The following is a 22354-nucleotide window of genomic DNA, read 5'->3' as shown; positions in this document are numbered from 1 at the left end:
ATATATATATATATATATATATATATATATCTAAAGTAGGAAGATGTGATGTAGTTCTAAGGGAAAAGTATGGGAAATATGTCTGGGTAATAAGCAAAGCTCTACCTCCAGTTTGTTTCTTCATTATGATCAGAGATAAACGTAAACAAAACATTGGTTGCCATTTGTTATCGTGCTTTTTAGCGTGTTTAGGAAACGCATGATATAAAATCGCCTTTAATATTTGTGCCTGTTTTAGTTTAGGGTACTGTAGTACATGCATTAAGTGTTCTGTACATTAAAGGGTAGTTTGTTAACAGTACTACGTACAAGGGAAGGTTTTAAAAGTCTGAATATACATGTTGAATAAATAGGTAAATATGGTGTCACTACTTCCCGGATTTTCACCTATTGCGGCCGGGTCTGGAACCTATCTACCGCAATAAACGAGGGTTCACTGTAGCGTGGTTTGTATTTCGGTTGCGGAACAAATGACAAATTTGGAGATAATTTGTATTTTTCCTAACCATACAAACCTTAGCTATTTACACATATTTGCCCGCCAGCCCTGTCCCCCAAGGAAAGTCATACCTCTAAGTGAAGTGAAGCAGTTCACCGGTGTGTGAGGGGGGGATGGGTAGCTATCTACCACTCCCCTACACCCCCGCTAACTAGAGCGGGGGTAATACACCCTCGTTAAATTCTAATGGCTCGTCCTTTCAGCTACGCTGAAAGTAAACCCTATGTAAATAGCTAAGGTTTGTATGGTTAGGAAAAATACAAATTATCTCCGAATTTGTCATATTTTACCATAGAGGAAACCTAACCTAACTTGCATGCCTACAATTTCCAGTTGCAAAAGTCTACAATAAATATGAATATCAGGTTATTGCAAATGTCGTTGGTCTGGCTCAAATACAAACCTTTGTCCTTCACATAGGATAGTATATCAGGGAAGCTGAGTATACTTTATACAGCAATAAAACTTTTATAGCGAGGTGTAAACAGGTGGCTGGTACTTAGCGGCCGGAGCGGGGCTTTTCTGCTTGTTCACTGAGCATTCGCTTTGAATTCAACCACCAGTGAGAACAGACATTCTTCCACTGGTTTGGAGTTCTAGCTTATTATTTTTTTTTTTTCCAGTGTTTTAGCAAGTGTTTGGTAAGGATACCTGCAGATATGCCGACATGACCAGTGATGTCGGGACAATGTTGTGGCACCTTTGAGTGCGAACGAGAAGGATCATCACCTGTTGTGCCCCAGCCTGCAGAGGAGACTCCTACAGACAGGAATCTCCTTGTGACGAGTTTCGGGAGTGGTTACCCTCACAGTGGCTGGTGTATGGCAGGAGGAGGTAGAAGAGGTCCAGAAGGGATTCTTCCCTTTCAGGGTCATCCTCAAAGTCGAAAAATCCTGGCCTCATCCTCTGACCCCCGGTACGCTTTCATCCAACCCTTCCTCCAGGGTTTCCTTTGAAAGCTGAATGGAGGAGAATGGTGGTGGCCCTTTAACTTTAGGCCAAGTTTCAAGACAAGAAAACCTTCCTATTTCCCCTGGAGGAATGGGAGGGCTGCCCCTGTGGGACGAGGCCTCATCCTTTGATCAGCAGGTTGACAACGCCTGCAAGTTTTATGAACCTCTTCGAGACTGCAAGGCCCCCTTCCAAGGAATTGCTAATGACAATACTGGCTTTGAAGGAAGCACAGGAGTGTGTTTCTGATCCTGTGTTGGACACCTATGGCTTGTCCCCTTCGAGAGCAGAGAAGCGAGATTCTTTCCTTTTTGGGCCCCTCCCCTTCAGGGCCACCCAATGCCCCACCAGTCTTGGTATCACCTCATAAGACTAGAGACATGCTTAGCTAGCATATCTCCCACGCTCCCTCTCCTGTATATGAGAAGCGTGATTCTTATATAAATTGTGCTGGCGAGCAACATGTTTCTCAACACACGATGTCATAGACACGCACACATCTGAGCGCATTGTCCTTAGCTTTTACTACTTGTATGCTATCCAGATGCACCTCACCAATGCGCATCTTGCCTGTTCACACACTACACAAAAGCGCCTCATCTTTATGTGCTCAACTCGGATACGCTTAACCTATTCGCACGTTACCCAGACATGCCTCGCCTATTTGCATGCTATCCAGATGCGTGTCACCTATGTGTGCACCACATGATCCTGGGCGCACCCCTGTAGCATGCGCTTCCAGGATGGAGCCCATTGCAGGAATCTCCTTAGGGATAGAGCTTAAACCTGTGAGAGTTAAAGTGTGTGCACCCTCAAGTCCGTGTTCATGAACTTGACCTACAGATCTACCTTATAGATCTCTCTGACTGACATAGATGTGACCGGCAGTGTCAAGTCACTCTTCTGGATTATCTCAGGTCCTCAAACCCATCTCGGTTCTAGATCACTCGGGGTAGTGTCTTAGGTTAACAATTACCAGTTGTCTCCTATTGAATTTGTTTCGATCTCTTGCTCTCCCCTCTGATTCAAAGAGTTCCCAGTAGGGAAAATCATGTCGTCTTCAGAATGGAGCAGATTCTGTTTAGATCCCTAGTCTCCGGATGCTTCAGAGGCTAGGAAGTTACCACCTAACCTCTTTCCAACTTTCTCTGAAGGCCCGAGCCTCAGAGAAAGTAAGGATCTTTGGTCCATACTTAAGAACAAGGCTCTCCACATCCCAGAATAAGATTCTTTAGCTTCCTGGGAGTTCAAGACTCGGGATCCAAACCTGATTCTAGAAAGGGTAATGTGAGCAGTCCCTCTCATTCTCGATCCCCTCTGAGAGAGGGGCATGAGATGTACTTATCTCTCAACCACTCCCTACACCCACTGGGTATGGTATCGGAGAGGGAAGAAGTTTCCTCCAACCTAGACTCGAGTGCTTCTGACATTGCCATTAGAATTTAGCTAGGGTTAACTACCCATCCTGCTAGTTAGCAGAGGGTAGGGTGGGTAGCTAGCTACCCCTCTCACCCACACACCTGTGATTGTGCTTCACTTTGCTTTTTGCTTGGATGGAGAGTGGTTGTTACCACTCTTCCTCCTCGCCTATATAATGTTTTTATATATACTGTATTTGTTGTAAGTTTTCTTTTCAGGGTATTTGCTGTGTGCGACAGTGTAGGATGGCAGGTTCTCAAGGACAGAGAACCATTCCTTCTGACTTTCAACTTTAGATTTTCTGTTTTCCCTTTGGCGGATGGCCTTCCGTGCAACCCGGCAGCCGCCGCAGGGGAATCGTCATCGTTTGGATACTCCTCTGTTCGGATGTTATCGTCACCTTTTCCTCTACCTGTTCTTAGAAGGAATCTGCTGGAGGAAAGGAGTACGGCCCTTTCGGAGTTTTACTTTGTTCTTGCTCTTTCTGAAGGTCATCACCGCTCACTTGTGAGCAGCCAGCAGAATACTCCGTGGGGGTAACACCTTTCCCATTCGTGGTTTAGGTTCCGCTTCTGAATGGTTTTATTCATTAAGTAAAATTATAACTGTTGTAATTTAACTTTTCAGCTTCGTCTCGGCAGGGAACCCCCCTTCCCACTAGAGGGTTGTAGTTCTCCCGAGCAGTTATTTTTCTCAGCTGACTTGATTAATTTTAGTTCTTGTTTTGTTACTTTTTTTTTATGCTGTCGCTCTCCTTTTACCGTTGATGCCTGCCATGGAAGGGAGTGCACTGTCCTTAATTTGTGTCTGTTCTCTCGGTGGACACCTTTCCCGTCCGTGGACTATGTGCTCTATGAGCTTCCAGCAGCAGTTCATCGGCAGCGTTCTCCGTCTCGTCGGGCATCTGCTCGATGTTCACCTGCTCGTCAGGTTCGCCATCGACCGACAATGTCAGGATTGCCCGCCGTCCCGTTGGCTCGTATATCCTCCTCCTAACACGTCGACCTAGAGCGCATGATGGCAGAGGCATAACTACTTCCTTGGACTCCAAAAGAAAATACTCTGTGACGCAGGTACTGCAAGCAGGTGTGTTGAAATGTCAGACGTCTTTCACCACTCATTACCAGCAAGACGTGACCCACAGTGAACTCGATACATTCTTTATCGGTCCTGTAATGGCTGCACAACAGCTGGTTTAGTATCTCAAGCTCCTTATTGGACAAGTAGCAGAAGGTTGAGGGCTTTGGTTACCCAGTTTTAGTCTGAGTGAATGAATAGGAATAACTGGCTCTTTTTCTTTCTTCACTCTCCCTCTCTTGGGGAAATCAGCATTCTGGGTCTTCTACATAAGATGGCCTCAACCACTGTGGGTAAACCATTGCTCCCTTGTGTAACCTAGTATTGTATCAATACTGTTACGTCCCCTTACTCTGGCTAAGTGGTATTGGGAATGTCTTGGTCAACTCGGCTAATTCCCACAGACTTGGAATAACTTATACCTTGACAGCCACATTGCTAGTTACACAACACACAGCTTGCTTAGTGAGGCATTAGAGTTTCCTTATTTGTGTACTAACATACATAATAAGGAAGCCCCAGGTAAAGCCAAAACGCCAGATTGGCAGGGACATCCACCCTCCTAATGGGTGAGTCGCCTCTGTAAATAGCTTAGGTTTGTATTCCAGTTACGGAACAAATGACAAATTTGGAAGTACAGTAATTTGTATTTTCCTAGCAATACAATCCTTTAGCTGTTTATACAAACTTACCTGCCAACCTTATCCCCCTGAAGTTCTACCTCCAAGCAAAGTGAAGTACAGTCACAGGTTATGTGAGGGAGGGGGTTAGCTAACTATCCTCATTAACCCCCCCACCCGCCAACTAGCCAGATGATAGTTAACCCTCGCTAAAGTTGTATGGCTCGTCCTTTCAGCTTCGCCGAAAGTAATACCCCAGTGAATAGCTAAAGGTTTGTATTGTTAGGAAAAATACAAATTACTTCCAAATTTGTCATTTTATAGGGTGAATACCTATCATTTCACTCTTACAAAAGAATGATCATGAAATATAGAACCAGCCAAAGTACCTATCATAACGAAATGTACTCGGGCAATTTAACATAGATTACTGTTGAAGAAATTTGTAAAAAGTTTATAAATTTGAATTAGTTATTCCAAATCAAAATGCTATATTCTTTCAGTTTTTTTTTTTTTTTTTTTTATATATAGTCACCTAGAGAAACTAATATACTGATGCTCTTTTTGAAAATGATAAATTTCCAGTATGGTATTCTTACAATATTTTTATGAATGCAGTACAGTACTGTACTGAAGTTGTAATTGGATCGAAGACACTTCATAGAGGAATAAGAGAGAACTGGATAAATAACTACAGTAGTTGATCGTAGTTTAATATATAATTAGCATTAGGGGAAAGATTAAATTTCTGTGTTTTGCAAATTATCTTTTATGGCGACCAGATCTAGATATTTACTTTAACAACTAAATTGACCAGAGTGATGAGACTGATTCTTTATTTTTTATTGTAGTGTCACAAATTGAATGAAGAATCTTCTAATTCATGGGTCAGTAAATTGTTTTGACCTTGCACTGCAGGTACAACATATATTTTACATGAATTTATCAAAAATTTTATGAATTAGCTTTTAACAAAACTTTGTAACCTTATTTATGAATGTATATATTTTTACTAATATTTTATGGTTTTGATATTGTGGTTGCTTTTTTCAGACTCCACTTTTAGAAAATGAACCCCTCGCATTTGGGGAAGAAGATGAACCAAAAGGAAAGCTCAAGTAAGTATTAGATTTTGAGACTATGTACATTATTTATCAAGCAAAATAACATTTGTTCTGACACTAAATACAAACCCTTTGCTATTTATAGGGATTTACTTTCGGCAAAACTGGAAGATTAGCCCTATAGACTTAAGAGGTATAACTGCCGACTGCTAGTTAGCGGGGGTAGCCAGCTACCCCGTTTACTCACACACCAGTGTGCCTGACTCGCTTTCTCTTTTAGCTCTGCTGAGAACATACGTTATCGCTCTTTGCCTCCCAAAAGAATTGCCCTTTTGATTAATTCTTCTCTTTTCGGGGTCTTCCTTGAAGTCGAAAGAACCTCGGACCTCTTCCTTGACCCCCCGATCTCTTCTAAAAGCTCCTGCTCGATCGTTCTCTTCCGAGGACCAGTAAAGTAGGAATGTTGACCAGCCAACGTCAGGCCAATCCCGGGGTTCCAGGGGCAGCTGATTTCCAAAGAGAAGCAATTCCATCCCTGCCCTTGGGGGAATCATTTTTGTTTCAGATTTATTACAGAATTGGTGTTTCGGAAGGTTGCAGGCCCACCTTTGAAGGATATGTTGTGGAAACTTCTACCGTTGGGGGCCGAGAGGAGATGTTTTCTTGTTTCCTCAGGGGAAAAAGTTTTGTCTCATGCGAGTGATATGGTTGACGCCCTTGCCGCTTGTGAAGCTTATCTTTCACCCTTGCCTGCTCCTGCTGGTCCTGTCGAAGTCTCTGTTCTTTCCACCGCAGAGGATGGGGTTGAGCAAAGACCTAGGCCTGGTAGATGCCACCACGCCTCCCCGTCTTCCATTCCTGCAGAGGATCGATGTCGATGAAACCAGCGCGCCTGCTCACAACTCCAGCGCCAATCTGCTGTTGACAACAAGAGCCCTCGCCATCACAGGGTATCCTCGTTGTCAAGGGATCGCAGTCTTCTCCGCCCGCCTAGACGTTCACCTCCGCCCCTCGTCAAGAAACAGCGCTCAGATTCCAAGGAACAACAATCATGCCGCCACTCTCCTCCTCGTGATTGTCACTCACTGGCTCGTGTTCGTCACTCGCCAGCTCATGTTCGGTAACTCAGGATCGTCACTCGCCAGCCCTTGAACATCACCCCACAGCGCACTGTTTGCCAAATTGTGGTTGCTCGTCACCTCGTGATCGTCACACTCCAGCGCACCATTTGCCTCTTAGATGTTCGTCTCCTAGACGTTCACCAGCTCGTGATCGTAGCTCGCCGGCGTGTCGTACACCAGCTCCGATTACTTCTGTTTCTCCATCTTGCCCTTTCAGGTTAGATCTAAAGTCTAGAGGGCATGCCTGTGCTGCTTCACCAGGAGAAGAGACCTGCCTTTCCTCATTTACAGGTGCCTAGACTACAATCCCCTAGGAGGCAATCTCCATCTGTAGACCTCCACAAGAATACTCCGAACCTGTCCTCTATGGGGAAACCACCATCCTGATTCGTTACCTTCCTGATGTCGGTAAAATAGGCAGTAGTTAGTACAGCTCTTACATCAAAGGTGACAGTATCTTCTACTCCTTGGATCCTGTTGGAGAAGTCGGTCTCCTCCTTTGGACCCTAGGTGAAGGCCTGTCGCTTTCAGGGCCCCAAACCCTCAGGTGTTCGTCTCTCCCATCAGGAGGGTGCATGGAGCTGTGGGATTTTCTGCTCACATCCAGCAAGACTTCTCGCAGCTTCAAGTGACTCTGGTCCTGACGACGAAGCAGAAGAAGAGACTGAGGAAAATGAATCCCCCACCAGGTGATAATCTCCACCCCACATAGGCAGTAGCTCCCAATCTCCAAGGGAGGTCTCATTCAGGAAGGAAAACTTCAATTGACAGACTTTTCTGCACTCCCTAAGGCTCAAGACCCACCTTAGAGCTTCCCTCTTTAGAAGTAGCCAGAGGAGCCATCAACAACACAGATGCTCAAGAATCCTGCCAGAGTAACTTGCTACATGCAATTTTCTCCAACAAGATCATGCCACCAGGTCTCTCCAAGCTGAGAAAATTATACGTTCCTGAAGACTCCACACCTTCACTGCATATATATGCAGCTGTCATAACCCTAACACTGTAGGACATTGATAGAAAGACTGGGGATGCAGTCAGCTATCTATTCAGCTTTTGAGTCTGCTGATATGGAAGCTAATGCAATGACTATCCTCCATGTGACCATTTGTTTAGACCACCGGGCATGAATGGTGGCCTTCTTTGCCTCTTCTCAAGATTTGTCAAATCCAGAGAGCAAGAAAAATTTCTCAGACCTAGTTATGTCAGAGGCAAAGTCGGTCATCTTCCCAGGTCATTAGTCTGCAAACCAGTAGACCAACTGGGTCCTTGAAGGGAGAGATGCAGTATCTGCCAAATTTTAAAATCAAATCGAACAATGTAATGCACTGGCAGTAAGGAATACCCCAATTAGCCAGAGCCCAGCTCTTTTTCCTCACAACAAAGTAGATGAGATAGTTGAAAAATGGAGGAATTCTTACCAGGACCCCTTTTTCACCTAGCAATAACCTTTGAGAAGTCAAGGACATCGGAACCAACACTGAAGGCAAAGGTATCGATTCCATTGAAGTCGGCACTCAAGAAATCAAGTGCTATCTCCAGATCTGTGTCTACTCAACTAACAGCGTCTTCCTCAAGAAGGTCAACACATCACGCTTAACCCTTTCATCCCCATTTCAGTCACCCCAGAAGGGGAAGGGCCAGGAGAGGAGCTAGAAGTCACTAGGGAATGTAGGCCCTTCCTGCAACTGCCCTGTGTTGTGTAGGGGATATCTTTCAAGCCATTGGACAAGGTAGCAGTGTTACAGAGCAGAGGAATGTATGGGAGATGTCCTCTGACACTGATACCTCCTCCCATTTGTGTGTGTCATCCTCCCCTCACTCAGACTCGCACGATGTCATATTACCACCTGGATCCAGGGAAAGAAAATGTGACAAGGACACGCTGCTGTTAATATAAAACAGTCTTCATTCTTCTATATGCATCTAATTCTTTTGGAGAAGTCAAATTGGGGCTGGAAACTAGTAATTGACTTCACCCTGAATGAGTTTGTCCTACAGATTCCATTCAAGAAGTAGACGACGAGCATCATAGGTGCCATCAGGAGGAACAATTTTTGTTCTCTCTGGACCTAAGAGATGCAAACTTCCAGATTTAAGTCCATTGTTCGTCATAGGAAGTTCCTCCACTTCATCCTCAGGGTGAAGGTCATCCAGTTCAAAGTCCTGTGCTTTGGACTATTGACCACCCCCCAAAGTATTCATTTGAGTATTCACACTCATCAGCTTGGGCTCTTGCCAACAGGATACACCTCCTAAGGTATCTGGACGATTGGTAGATTCTGTCCTCCTCTTGAAGGAAATTCCAACCTGGAGACAAGCTCCTCTCCATTTACCATGATCTGAGGATTGTGGTAAATCTAGAGAAGTCCAGCCTCACACCCAAGCAGAGGATGGAGTAACCTGGGGATGCAGATAGACACAACGGCAAGAATATCCCTCCCATCCAACGATTATGTCAGCAGACATGGAAGAGTAGCATGCCCTTTTCTACATAATCAACAACTACCAGTTCATCAGTATAAGAGTTCCTTGGACGTTTATCATGTTTAGAGAATTTTATTCCACACAGTCGTCTGTATCAATGTCACTTCAGCGGTGTCTGAAGAGACACTGGTCACCATCCGACGACCTACCCCATCATCTAGTTCCTGTACAACAGGAAGTAAGGGTTGACCTAAACTGGTCGCAAAAAGGGCGAGAATCTCCTGAAGGGGGCTCCATCGCTACTTTTCGGGGATGCATCAAAAGAAAGCTGGGGTGCTCAACTTTAGAAAAAAATCATTAAGGGACACTGATCCTAGCAAGAGAAGAGCCTGCACATCAATCTGCTGAAGGTGAGGGGAGCACTACTGATGCTGCAATAATTCTTACAACGTCTTATAGTCCACTCGGTAGTGTTGAAGAGCGACAACACTACCATAGTGGCATACGTCACCATAGTGGTGTACGTCAACGAGCAAGGAGGTATTGTTTCACAACACACCTCTGAGTTGGCAAAGGTGGCTCATGAGTGGGCACTAAACAACACAATAGAGATTTGTTCCGTAACTGAAATACAAACCACGCTATTTACATGGGGTAATTATTTCGGCGTAGCTGAATGACGAGCCATAAGAATTTTAACGAGGGTTTACTACCCCTCCGCTAGTTATCGGGGGGCAGGGAGGGGTAGCCTGCTACCCCTCCCCCTCACACACACGGGTGAAAGGCTCACTTTACTTTTGGCTCGGATGGCGATCGGAAGTCTCCGCTCCCATCCTCACTTGACGCCCATTATTGTTTTGTCTCTTTAACTTACCTTTTCTTATACTTAATATATTTAAACATTATTGATGTTTATATATATTTTTGTGTATAGAAAATAGTAAGTTTCCTTTGCTTTCTGTGTTGTGCGGTGTGTGTTGTGTACGTCTACGAGAGTGATCGCCGGCTTAGCCAGGCCACCACGATCTTTTCTTGATCACGGCCGTTCACTCCTAGGCCACCATGGTTGCCTTCGTGGCGCCCGACCCCTCTTGAGGTCGTTCACCTCTTACTCCGTATTACTCCTACGATAGCTTCTCAGGACCGAGTCGCTATTTCGTTTTATTTGTCTCAATTATTTTTATGAATATAATTGTGTTTTTATCTTTTTAGCTCGGGGCTCACGTCCCTTCGGGGGTCGGTGATCCTTGGAACATTCAAAGTCAGTTGCATAATTATAATGTTATAATTTTGTTTTTGTTAAGTTTTTCGTCCCCCCCTCACCTGGGCATGCCGGGGGGGTGGGGGAGGGGGTGCATACCTTCTTTCGTTCTTATGTTTTTCTTTCCCTCGGGATTTCTCTTCGGAGTTTCACCCGGGGGAATTCCTGTTAAATAATTATTCTTTTTTATTTTCCAGTTTACGATGCTGTTTCTTCGTGCCTGTTGTGTGCCTTCGAAGCAGAGCTGTCCTGTTTATGCCTAGGGGAGGCGGCTGTCGCCGCCGTCCCTCGAGGCCTTCGTCAGGGGCGTTCCCTTCTCTTGAAAGTTCCCCGTGACTACTGCCAGCTCTTCAGTGCATCCTAGAACGATAAGGAGTTTCGCCTCCAGGGTAGTTAGTTAACTTCCCTTTTTACTTTTCCCTGGTCCTTAGGCGGTTATGGTCTTGGGGCTGAGCGCCCTTGTGACTTGCTCAAGGGGCTGAGCAGTTGCAAGGCTGGACCATGGTACTAGCGACTATGCTCTCGGGGCTGAGCGGTTGCTTCTGTAGCTACACTCAAGGGGCTGAGAAGCTGCAAGATCAGTCTGGACCTCTCTCGTTCGCGAGGGAGGCCGCACTAAGGGCTCCTCTTCGGAGGCTTGCTCCTTTTGTCTCTTCTACGAAGTGTCTCCTCCCGTTAGCGTGAGAGGACACTCACAGAGACTCCTCTTCGGAGGATTGTTCCTGTTTACGTCAGCTGATCTCACGGCCTTTCGGGGCTCCATCACCAGTCTCTTCTACGAAGTGCTCACCTCTCTCGTTCGCGAGGGAGGCCACTCATAGAGACTCCTCTTCGGAGGATTGTTCCTGTTGACAACAGCTTGCTGTTCAGTCACTAGCACTTCAGTGTTTAGTGACAGGGAAACTTCGGTTTCTCTTTTTTCCCTTACCTTTCGGGGTCTCTGAGCTTTAGTTATGCAGTTCCCTCGGGCTCTTGTAACTTTAGTCACTTCTACGCTTCGGTGATTAGTGACAGAGAAACTTCGGTTTCTCGTTGCGCTGACCCTTCGGGGTTTTGCAACTAATCCCCTCGGAGCCTCACTACTCAGGCTACGTTAGACCTTGGTCTCTCGTGCCCTCAGTGGACCTGCTGCCTGCTGTATCTGTTCCTGACTGCTGACGCGCCTTGGGCGCCCACGCCCCCGTTATCTAATGGGCTCCTCCCTTTGGGGCAGGAGAGACTTTCTCACACCTTGAGTAAGTCCCTTAACCTGTTAAACGTCTCCGACGTCATATGCCGTCCTCCATTTTCTTTGCGCAACCGCACTTGACGGCATATGACGTCCACCACTTTAGAAGATATTTTCAAGGTGTCTTCGACGGCATATCATGCTCATACATATAGAAAACGAAAGGAACATCGTCTGGCAACACCCTCGCCAAATCTGGTAATCATTGGCAACTGCGTTCACTTGATACAACGTTTAGTAGAACTGTTTCTTAAGTACGCATTTGGCGTTCGGCTGAGATGGGTCTCCTATATTTTTCTCATCTCCCCGCTACCCTTCACGATGAGCGCTCGTAAAAAAAATTACGCTATCAGAGGAGGAAATACGATTTATGATTGAGGAAAGTACTGATGGTGAAGAGGAAATTCAAGATGAGAGTGATAGCTCCACGTGCTCTAGTGAGAATGAAGATGAATTTTCATCGAGTGATGACGAAAACGTTTCGCCATCTGACTGGACGAGGAAAGGAAAGAGCAAGCTTCCCTTAACATTTCGTGGAGATAGTCGTGTAAAGTTCATCATCATAGATAAGGAAAATCCAATGGAATATTTTGCTAAATTTTTTTATGAAGAAGTTATTGATTATCTTGTGACAGAAACTAACAGATATGCAGGGGAATTTCTAGATGAAAATGGAGATAGATTATCCTCACAATCAAGAGTAAATAGGTGGTATGATACAGATGCATGTGAATGAAACTGTTTGTAGGCCTACTTATTTTGCAGGGCATTGATTCAAAGTTAGAAAATTCAATGAGATGAATGTCCCCCTTTGTGTTTTTTTTTTTTTCTTTTCTCTTCCTTGGTGTCGGCTACCTCCCATAATTTGGGGAAAGTGACATAGTATATAGATAGAATAGGAATAAAAAATAATAAATATGTTTTGTTCATGATTAAAATAAAAATGTTTATTTGCAATTTTCTTTATTTCCTCAGATATTTTCTACGTAATTTGTTCATTATTTCAACAATGACTGAATGTGTATATTTATGCCAAAGAAAATAAGAAAATAAATACAAAAAATCATAAAAGAAAAGTAAACAAGTTCATAAGAAATGAATAATACAAAAATATAAGAAATCATGCATTTTTTTTTTACCTAATTTCTTCATTATTTCAACAATAACTAAATGAGTATATTTTAAAAAAAAAAAAAAGAAATAAAAGAAATACAAAAAAATAATAAAAAAAAGTAAACAAGTTCATAAGAAATGAATAATAAAAAAAAAATGCATCAAGAAGATGAGACCCCATGGTCTAAGCTTGAGCGCCAATCCGCTGGATAGGGGGTGACGCTCACAAAGCAAAAACGGTCAGGGAGAGGGACGGTTAACAGGTTAAGTGCCAGGTATCCCCTGCGTGCCAACATTCCCTTGCGCACTAGTGCTCGACTGCTGTTCTTGCTGTTCCTGAGACTGCCTTCCAGAGACACCCTGTTCCAGTAATTCATTTAGGTTGCTACCAATGTTCCCTGCGCATTTGCGCACTTCGTTAGGGTTCCTGAGATAGCGCACAGGCACTCACCAGCGGTTCAGCCTACGGTGTCTCTAAGTCTCTTCTACAAAGGACACCTCTCCCGTTCGCGGGAAAGGTACCTCACAGAGACCACTCCTCGGAGTATTTAGCAGTACTTCAGTTGATTGTCGGCACTGAAGCAGACCTCCTGGTCCTCTTCAGGGGATGCCCTCCCTTTTAGGGACACATCCCGGTTCCTGATCTACGAGTTAGCCGATCCTTCAACCAAGCGCGCGTGCACGCTCTCCGATGATCTTCTGTTGCACAGGGGCCTACGATCTTCACTCGCGCGTAAGCGCTGAAGATCGCCCTCCCGCGCGCGATCTTCGAGGCCCTTCCGCGGTTTTTTCCGCTCGCGATCGTCGAGGATCGTTAGCCGACAATCTTCTGATACGCGCTAACGCGTAAGCACTGAAGATCGCCCACGCGCGGAATGGTTTCCCACGCGCGATCTGAGAGGCCCTTCCGCGCGCAATCGTCGAAGATCATTAGCCGACGATCTTCTGATACGCGCTAGGCGCGCAAACACCGACAATCTTCACAACGTGCGTAAGCGCCGAAGATCGTCCCGCGCGCGATCTTCGAGGCCGTCCGCACGTGATCGGCGACGGCCGTTAGCCGGTGATCTTCAGATCCGGCGCTGACGATGTTCTTAGTGCGCGTAAGCGCCGAAGATCGTTCTGTGCGCGGGATGGTTTCCCGCGCGCGACCATTGAGGCTCACGCGATCATCGCGGACCATCCGCGCGCGGTTTCTCGCTCGTCCTCGGGCGTTTTTCCGCTCATCCACAGGTGGGATGGTTGCCCACGCACGGTCATCATGGATCGTCCGCGCGCAATCGTCGTAGATCGTCCGCGCGAAATCGTCGTAGATCGTCCGCGCGCTGGCACCAAGGTTTCCCGTGCGCGATCGCCGACTATCTTCTCTCTTGCGCGCGAGCGCCTACAATCTTTGCACACGCGTGAGCGCCGAAGATCGTCCGTGCTCGCGCGAATCGCCGACGATCGTCTTACGTAGTTGGAGATCGTACGCGCGCAGGCACCAATGGTTTCCCGCTCACTGTCTCCGACGATCCTCTCTCGCACTAGCGCCGATGATTTTTGTACACACGTAGGCGCCGAAGACCGTCAGCGTTATTTCTTCCGCGCGTGGGATGGTTTCCCACGCTATCGCCCACGATCTTTCACGCGCAAGCGCCAGCGATCTTCATACGCGGGGATCGTTCATGCGGGCGCCGATACGCCCACGCTCACGCGGGTACGCGTGCATGCCGGCGTGGTTATACTGCTACGCATGTTTTATTCACGCGCTATCCAGATCTGTGTTTTTCGCGCGATCACCAGCGTGATCGCCGCACCGGTCTCCGACACGATCGCGCCCTGATTACATCAGGGCTTATGGCGGTCAGGCCACCTTCGCGTTTCCCTCCCCCGCAGAGCAGCGCCCTCTCCGGAGGGGGGGGAGGTTTCCGGACAGGTCAAAGGTCTCTTCTCCCTTCATTGCAGATTCTCTACGGGCGAACCCTCATGTGTCAACTCCTCCAGGGGATCGAATGATCCTCTTCCCTCCAGAGGGACTCCCTGTCAGCGCGAGGGTCGGTCGGCATCCCTGGTGGGTCGCCGTCGTCAGAGCGCTCATGCAGGCGATGAGCCTGTGCCTTCTGACTGGGGTCACTAATCAGTAGCAACTTCCTCTCCCCCTGAAGAGGGTGAGAGGAGTCCCTGGCATGGTATCTCCTCCAAGGACCATCCTGTCCCTTCGCGAGTCCTTACGCAGGCGATGAGCCCTTCTCAGACCTCTTCTCCCCTCCCCTGCGGATGAGCATTACCCATCCCCAGGAGGGTCACAAGACCCGGTCCTCTCCCCCATCACTCCATGGGGAGAATCTCCACCTCTTCCTGAGAATCTTCTCGGGCGGAGGGGGCGAAAGCCTTACATCCTTCATCGCTGGTGTCCTGTTTCCCTCCTAGGAGGGATCCTAAGGCCCAGTCTTCCGCAAGGACCCGACAGGACCCAGATGGACCCTTGGGGCATGTCTACGAGTCTCCCCAGGAAGAGCCTCTGGGGATGAGAGACCTCGCTGCCAGTCCATCAGGAGGAGAATCTCCAGGGGTCGGAACTTGCGTTCTGGCAGGTTCTGACCCCCCAGCAGAAACCTCAAGGGGACCCCAGATTCAGAGATTCCTCTTCGGTAAGGGAAGGATACGGTCCGGGACCGAATATACCCACCCAAGGGCTCCCTTGGGCCAGTGCAGCTTTGCCCTGGTCTCAGGGAATGAAGAGCGCCAGAGACTAGTCCGGGGGCCAGCTCTCCGAGCTTGTCTCCTTCAACAGTCCCGGTCGGTATCGAGCCCCTCCCTCCTCCCTGGGTAGGGATCGGTGAGGGGACGGGCTCTCCGGGCAGAAGTCCAGTCCATGTTGGAGATACGCTCCCTCCAAGAGGTGGCCAATGGGTTCCGAGGCCTCCTTAATCGTCTCCTTCCCTTCTCGACTCTGTACAGAGTTGTCAAACAGTCTCCGTTCAGCATGGCGGCAGCAGACGCGGTCAGTCTTGCGGTGAGACCACAAGACTTCATGTGCACACTGGTCCGGTAGGACACGTACTTCCGATCCCGGTTCACCCGTCCTTAAGGAAGTACTTTGGGGTTTGCCTGGAAGGCGGATATACCAGTTCAAGGTGCGGTGCTTCGGTCTCTCCACAGCACCTCAACAGTTCACCGATACTTCCACTCTCATCTCTTCACGGGCTCTCAGGATCGGCATCCGTCCCCTCCGTTTCCTGGGTGACTGGCCGATCCTAGCAGACTCGAAGGCATCCCTTCTTCGTCATCGGAATAAGTTCCTCGGACTTTGCCAAGTTCTAAGGATTATGGTGGTCCTCGAGGAGTCCCCCCCGCAGCCCTCTCAGAGTCTGGTATACCTAGGCCTGGTCTTAGACCCCAATCTCCCGAAGCCTTCCCTTCAGGCGACAGGATAGCAGGTGGAGGAAGGTCGCGAGACCTTTCCCCACACGAGAAGAACCTCCAACCCAATGTGGTTACGTCTCTCCTCCCTGGCCCGTCTGGTTTCTAACAGTCGCCTCAGGATGAGTTCTCTCCAGTGGCGACTTGGGGCGCGGGGGAGTCAGGGACACGACTCCCCGGACGACGGGACCCCTAGGGGACATCCGGAACAGACGGACCCCCAGGGGTGGGAAGCAGACGAGGATCTACAATAGGGGGTAGACCTTCTCGTCCTTCCCCCAAACTTGATGCTGTTTTCGGATGCGTCAAAGAAAAGGGGGGAGCCCACGTCCTGAACCACGGGACCTCAGGCCGGTGGTCAGATCCAGGAAGTACCTTCTCTAGACCTACTAGAGATGGAAACCGTGTTTCTGGCACTTCAGTAGCTCCACCTAGCCTGGCGGACTTCTCTGTGGTTGTGAGGATCAACAACACCACAGTGATGGCTTACTTGCCCAGACAAGGAGGTACTTTTCAGTACAGCCACCACATCCTGCGGTAGAGATACCGGGATGGTTCAAGTTTCCCTCGATCTCCTTAGCAGCTCGCTTGATTCCAGGCAAAGGAATGGGCTCGCCGACAGTCTGAGCAGTGCGACACGGACACCATATTCCAAGTGGTCTTTGGATCCTCAAGTAGCCTACAAAGCCTGACTCGGCGGGACTCCCTCTGTGGACCGGCTCGCTACAGCACTAAGCTGCAAGCTCCCGCTGTACTGCTCCCCGGTACCGGACCCCAAGGCCCTCTGGTTGGATGCCTTCCAGCAACGGTGGGACAACATTGATGTGTTTGCCTTCCCTCGTTCTGGCGGATGAGGAGAGTACTCTACAGGACCAGACTATTGGTCAGTCTCTCAATGACCTCCCTAGCTCAGCTAGGGCCTCTCGCAGGTGGCTCACCAGTCCCTCTGTAACTCCTTACGGAGTCTCCGAGGGACCCCCCCCCACGTTACCGGTTACTCACACAGCCACATGCCATCATCCTCCGCAAAGCCGCAGCTTGCTCCAACTTCCCGCCGGGAGACTTTCCAGCATCTCCTCAAAGAGAGAGGTTTTTCGCAACAAGTTGCGAAAAGGAGGCCTGGATACCTGCGCAAATCTTCCGCAGTAGTCTCCCAGGCGAAGGGGCGGGTTACTGTGGTCGGTGTCGTGGAGAGGGTATCCCTCCACACGATGCCTCTTCCAGCGATAGCGGAGCTCCTCGTTGGATTGCGGGTTGGAATGTGCCTTTCAGTTTCGGCTGTGAAAGGCTTTCCCTCAGCCTTAGGTCTTGACTCCAGGCTCTACGGATAGACATTCCCCTCTCGCTGGAACTCTTCCTTCTCATACGAAGCCTTGTCCTCTCCTGCCCTCAGCTGGAGGTGAGACCTCCTCCTTGGGATGTGGTTCGAGTCCTTAAGTCTCTAAAGAGACCCTCTGACGAACCACTACGTAAGGCCCCAGTTCACCACCTTACTGGGTAGACAGTGTTCCTGCTAGCCTTATCTTCAGCCAAGCGAGTCGCATGGTCTCTCATACGACTTCGCCCATTCAGGGGGATATGGGGAGGCAACATTCAGGTTCGTCCCTGAGGTTTGTTGCCAAGACTCAGAACCCGGGAGTGCCGGACCCGCTGTTCGACTCTTTCCAGGTTTCGAGCCTCCGTTCTGTAGCAGATGACCCAGACCATCTCCTACCTTGCCGGTAGGGAGTCTGAGGTGGCGTCTTAAGAGAACGGCTGCAGTGCGTCTCCAGGCTCAAGCCTCGTTCGTGGACCCTGGGAAATGAAGAGAAGGGTCTCCAGGAATTCCATCTCGGCCCGGATTTGCAGGGTGTTACACCCGGCCTTGGATCCTGACCCTTCTCCGTCGCATCGCCCTAGAGCCCATGATGTCAGGGGCGTAGCTATGTCCCTGCCCTTCATGGAGCATCATTCAGTGACGCAGGTCCTACAAGCGGGGATGTTGAAGCACCAGACCATCTTCTCAGCCCCTTACCTGCAAGACATGACCCACAGGAGGCTCGATACATTTTCTATCGGCCCTGTGGTGGCTTCACAACAGCTGGTCTAAACCTCAGGCTCCTTGACGGACAAGTAGCAGAAGGTTGAGGGCATTGTTACCTGGTGTTGGTCTGCATGAATGAAAAGATCTGTCTGGCCCTTATTCTTTTCTTCATCCTCTCCTCCCTTGGAGAAAGCAGCATCCTGGGTTCTCTGCACAGCTGACCTCAAACCACTGCAGGTAGACTATGCTTCCTTGTGTTCCTAGTATTAGGTGTAATACTGTCATGTCCCCATACCCTGACGAGGTGGTATCGGGAGAGTCCTAGCCTGGATTTCCTTCCGAGGAACTCCAGGGCAACTGCCTAGGACAAGTCACTTTTCACCTTCGCACACACCTTACGTAGGCCGCGGCAGTTTCACAACTGCCAGCGAGGAGCAGGGATTCCCTATTGTCCGAGTACTTGATCGCTCGAATATGGAATCCCCGGGCAAGCCAAAGCCAGTATGGCCGGGACTTACCACCCTTCCTAAGGGTTAAGTCACCCCATGTAAATAGCGTGGTTTGTATTTCAGTTACGGAACAAATGACAAATTCGTAGATAATTTGTACTTTTCCTAACTATACAAACCTTAGCTATTTACACATATTTGCCCACCAGCCCTGTCCCCCAAGATAAGTCCTACCTCTAAGTAAAGTGAGCCTTTCACCGGTGTGTGTGTGAGGGGTAGGGGTAGCAGGCTAACTAGCGGAGGGGTAGTAAACCCTCGTTAAAATTCTTATGGCTCGTCATTCAGCTACGCCGAAGTAATTACCCCATGTAAATAGCTAAGATTTGTATAGTTAGGAAAAATACAAATTATCTACAAATTTGTCATGTTAACGAAATTCCATCCTAGAAAGAGGAATGTACAGTAATTGCCGACAAACTCAGTTTCCAGGGACAGGTGGGTCAGAGCTGACTGGTCCCTTCATCCTTAAGTGACAAGGAGCCTCTTGATTTTGTGGGATTCTTTAATAATAGATATTTTCTCAAGTAGACTCGGTATTAAGCTCCCGATCTATTGCACACCAATTACAGATCAGGCAGCACCCTTAGAGGACACTTTTCAACATCCATAGGACAGCCTCAACATCTATGCTTTTCCGCTGTTTGGCCCGATCAGAAGAGTAGTCAGCAGGATACTCAATACTCCAAACTTCAAGAAGAACTTAGTGGCTCCCAAGTTGCCCCAAACAGAAGGTGCTCTGACTTTCTGATGCTTTTAACCGAGGGTCCGAAAGAACTGTCCAATTTGCTCAACCTACTTTGCCAATCCCATCTGCAGACACCACATCTTGGTGATATACATGTAATTTCACAGGTTTAGACTATCCAGCATTTCCTCCAAGCGAAAGGCTTTTTGGAAAAAATCATCTACAGCATTCTACCAGGCCAAGCGGATCATATTCTGCAATTGGTGTCTTAGTAGGGATATTTCTCTGGTCAGGGCCTCTATTCAGCTGATTTCAGACTTTTTTGTTTATGTACACAGAGAGAAGAGCCTTTCATTTTCAGCAGTGAAAGGCTATTGCTTAGCCTTGAGCCAGTCTTTACACTGAAAGGAGTAGACCTTTCCACTTCTTGGGAATTATCAATCCTCATGAGGAGCTTTGAGCAGTCTTGCCCTTTGAGAGAACTCTACCCACCTGCATGTAACGTTGCCAGTCCCGAGGTCTCTGAAAAAGGCCCCTTACAAACTTAAAGCAGCATTCTGACAAGGATTTATCACCTAAGACACTTCTTACTTGTCCTAGCTTCACCAAGATGAATAGGCGAGCTGCACAGATTATCACTTCTAGTTAGTCATTATAAAGGGTAGAGAAGGGTCTCCTTTTCCTTCTTTCCTGAGTTTGTCACTAAAACTCAAAACGCAGCAGTAAACGATAAATGATCCTATGTTTAAATCTTTCTACATTTTCAGGGAAGCAAGCGACTAAAACTCAAAACGCAGCAGTAAATGATAAATGATCCTAGGTTTGAATCTTTCTACATCTCTCAGGGAAGCAAGCGACAATCCGGAGAACTTACTGCACTTCCTTGCCCTGTGACGGTACCAAGATACTGACTCAACCCTTTCAGACCACAACCACAGAATCTCGTCATCAGCTCCAGAAGGCTTGAGAATAAGATCTCCTTCAAGGTTTGCAAAACAAAATTAGGTGAATGGGTGCGACATTAGCATTTAGGAAGAACCTGTCAGTGGGCCAGGTCCTAAAGGCAGGAGTATGGAAATGTCAGAGACCCTTCACAGTCTATTGTCTATGGAAAGGCACCTACCAGTTGTTATATGTGTTTTCTCTACGACCTATGGTAGCTACTCAGCAGGTTGTGTAGCATACTTAGCTCCCTTTTTATTATTATAGAAGGTCCTCCACTTAAAGATATTTAGAGATAGAAACAAATCTAACTGAAAATAACAAAGATAAGATAAACAAATACTGTACTGTAATAAAACAATATTATATCATTTAATACAGTAAGCAAAAAAATTTTTGTAAAAACTTGATATCTATTTCATATGAAACCTATTTTTTAAATATTAAACTTAGCCGGTGAATATATAAATAGCTGACGTCTCCGTCGGTCGACAGATTCCAAAAACTCGCGAGCGATCGCCATGAAGGCTGCCGGGTGTGCCCACCAGCGCCGACTATCGGCCAGATACCGCATATACTTCTCAACCAAACCAATTTTTCTCTGTCGGTGTTAAAGACAACACTGGTTCCGCTCGCGCTTGACCTCGAGTTTTCTACCGATTGGTGAAGTACTTGGTTTTGGTTTTATTGCTTTCGCCGTGTTGGATTATTCAATACTATCTTCAAAAGAAATGCTTTAGAAAGGAGAGGAAAAGTTTTTGCCCTTGCTTTTTTAATCTTGCTCTGGTTTTTCCTTAGAGAAAAGATGGCCGACCCTTCCCTCAGTGTACGGAAGTGTGTTAAAGGATTTTAGTAATTATTTTATCACTTTATAAATCATTGTTGATATTTATAGATTTACCTCTATATATTTTATATCTCACCCGCCTTTATTAGGCCTCTTCGATTAGCTTTCCATTTATACTAAACACCGAGATAAATTTTATGTTTTTGTTTATATGCGGCCTTTACCTATTCTTTGTAGGCGGTCCTGACTTGGAAAACGAAGTTAAACAACGTTGAGCCCATTCAACTTTTATTTTTGTTTAGATAAAAACAGTTGCTCTGTAAGAGTGATGAGATGAATATTTTTAGAAATATTTTAAGAAATTTATTCTTTGAATAGTCTTCGTGCTGTTTTTCAAAGATGAACTAACGTTTGTTTTATTTATGCTACGCAGTTTGCGCTCTATCGTTACGATAGAGAAAGAGAGAATCACGGTTTCACTTTGCAGAAAGAGTAAATCGATTTTGAAGTTTTGTTCATTCTTCTTTCAAACTGAAGTTTTTTAGATACTAATTTAAAGGAACATGTTAATTTTCAGTTTCTTAGTCCTTTCAGTTTTTTCCTTTAGTCAAATAACCTGTTATTGACGAAGAGTGAGTGAGCCTTTCTCTTGTGAGTGACAAGAGAGAGAGAGAGAGAGAGAGAGAAAGAGAGAACGATCCGATCTTTATTCTCGTCCCAAGTCTCTGTACAAGGAGTTTGGGAGCGAGTAACGTTGTTCTCGATTCAGATTCTTACTCTCGTCCCAATTCTCCGTACGGGGAGAGAGGATAAAACGTTTTAGTTTTTATTCTCATCCCAAGGCACTGTTCAGTGAGAGATTGAAAACATAGTCCTTAGTGAACTAGTTTTTAGTCTCATCCCCAGTCACTGATCTTTTTAACTTTATATATTTCCGTTTTATTCGATATATATGTATATGTTTATAGATTTTTGCGTGTGTGTTTCATTTTGTACTAATGTGCTTACATTATACGACTCATTTCGCAATTCTAACCTTTTGATTAAGGGAGAATTGTGTGCTTCAGGTAGAAATCAGCTTTATTCATTGTGAAATTATTAAAAAATGCGATATCAGTGAAGAAAGTGCAAAAAACAAGTTCTGTGTTGCGGAGGGTTCGTTTGTTCGTGCTTGTCGCTTGCCTAGTCCGAGACCTCTTTCAGGCTCCCCTGCACCAGGGAGA

General features: G+C 46.9%; 1 protein-coding gene across 2 annotated transcripts in view; it reads left to right on the top strand.

The window, feature by feature from the left end:
• LOC137648722 (uncharacterized Golgi apparatus membrane protein-like protein CG5021) overlaps window positions 1-22354 on the top strand; it is an 81034-nt gene that overhangs the window by 8566 nt on the left and 50114 nt on the right. For both annotated transcript variants that reach the window (XM_068381777.1, XM_068381776.1), the window contains exon 2: window positions 5620-5684. In XM_068381777.1, coding sequence (XP_068237878.1) covers window positions 5620-5684 — 65 coding nt within the window. The remainder of the gene's footprint in view (window positions 1-5619; window positions 5685-22354) is intronic.

This window comes from Palaemon carinicauda, chromosome 10 (genome assembly GCF_036898095.1).
Source record: "Palaemon carinicauda isolate YSFRI2023 chromosome 10, ASM3689809v2, whole genome shotgun sequence".
Taxonomy (NCBI): domain Eukaryota; kingdom Metazoa; phylum Arthropoda; class Malacostraca; order Decapoda; family Palaemonidae; genus Palaemon; species Palaemon carinicauda.
This window is presented reverse-complemented; position numbering and strand designations above follow the sequence as displayed.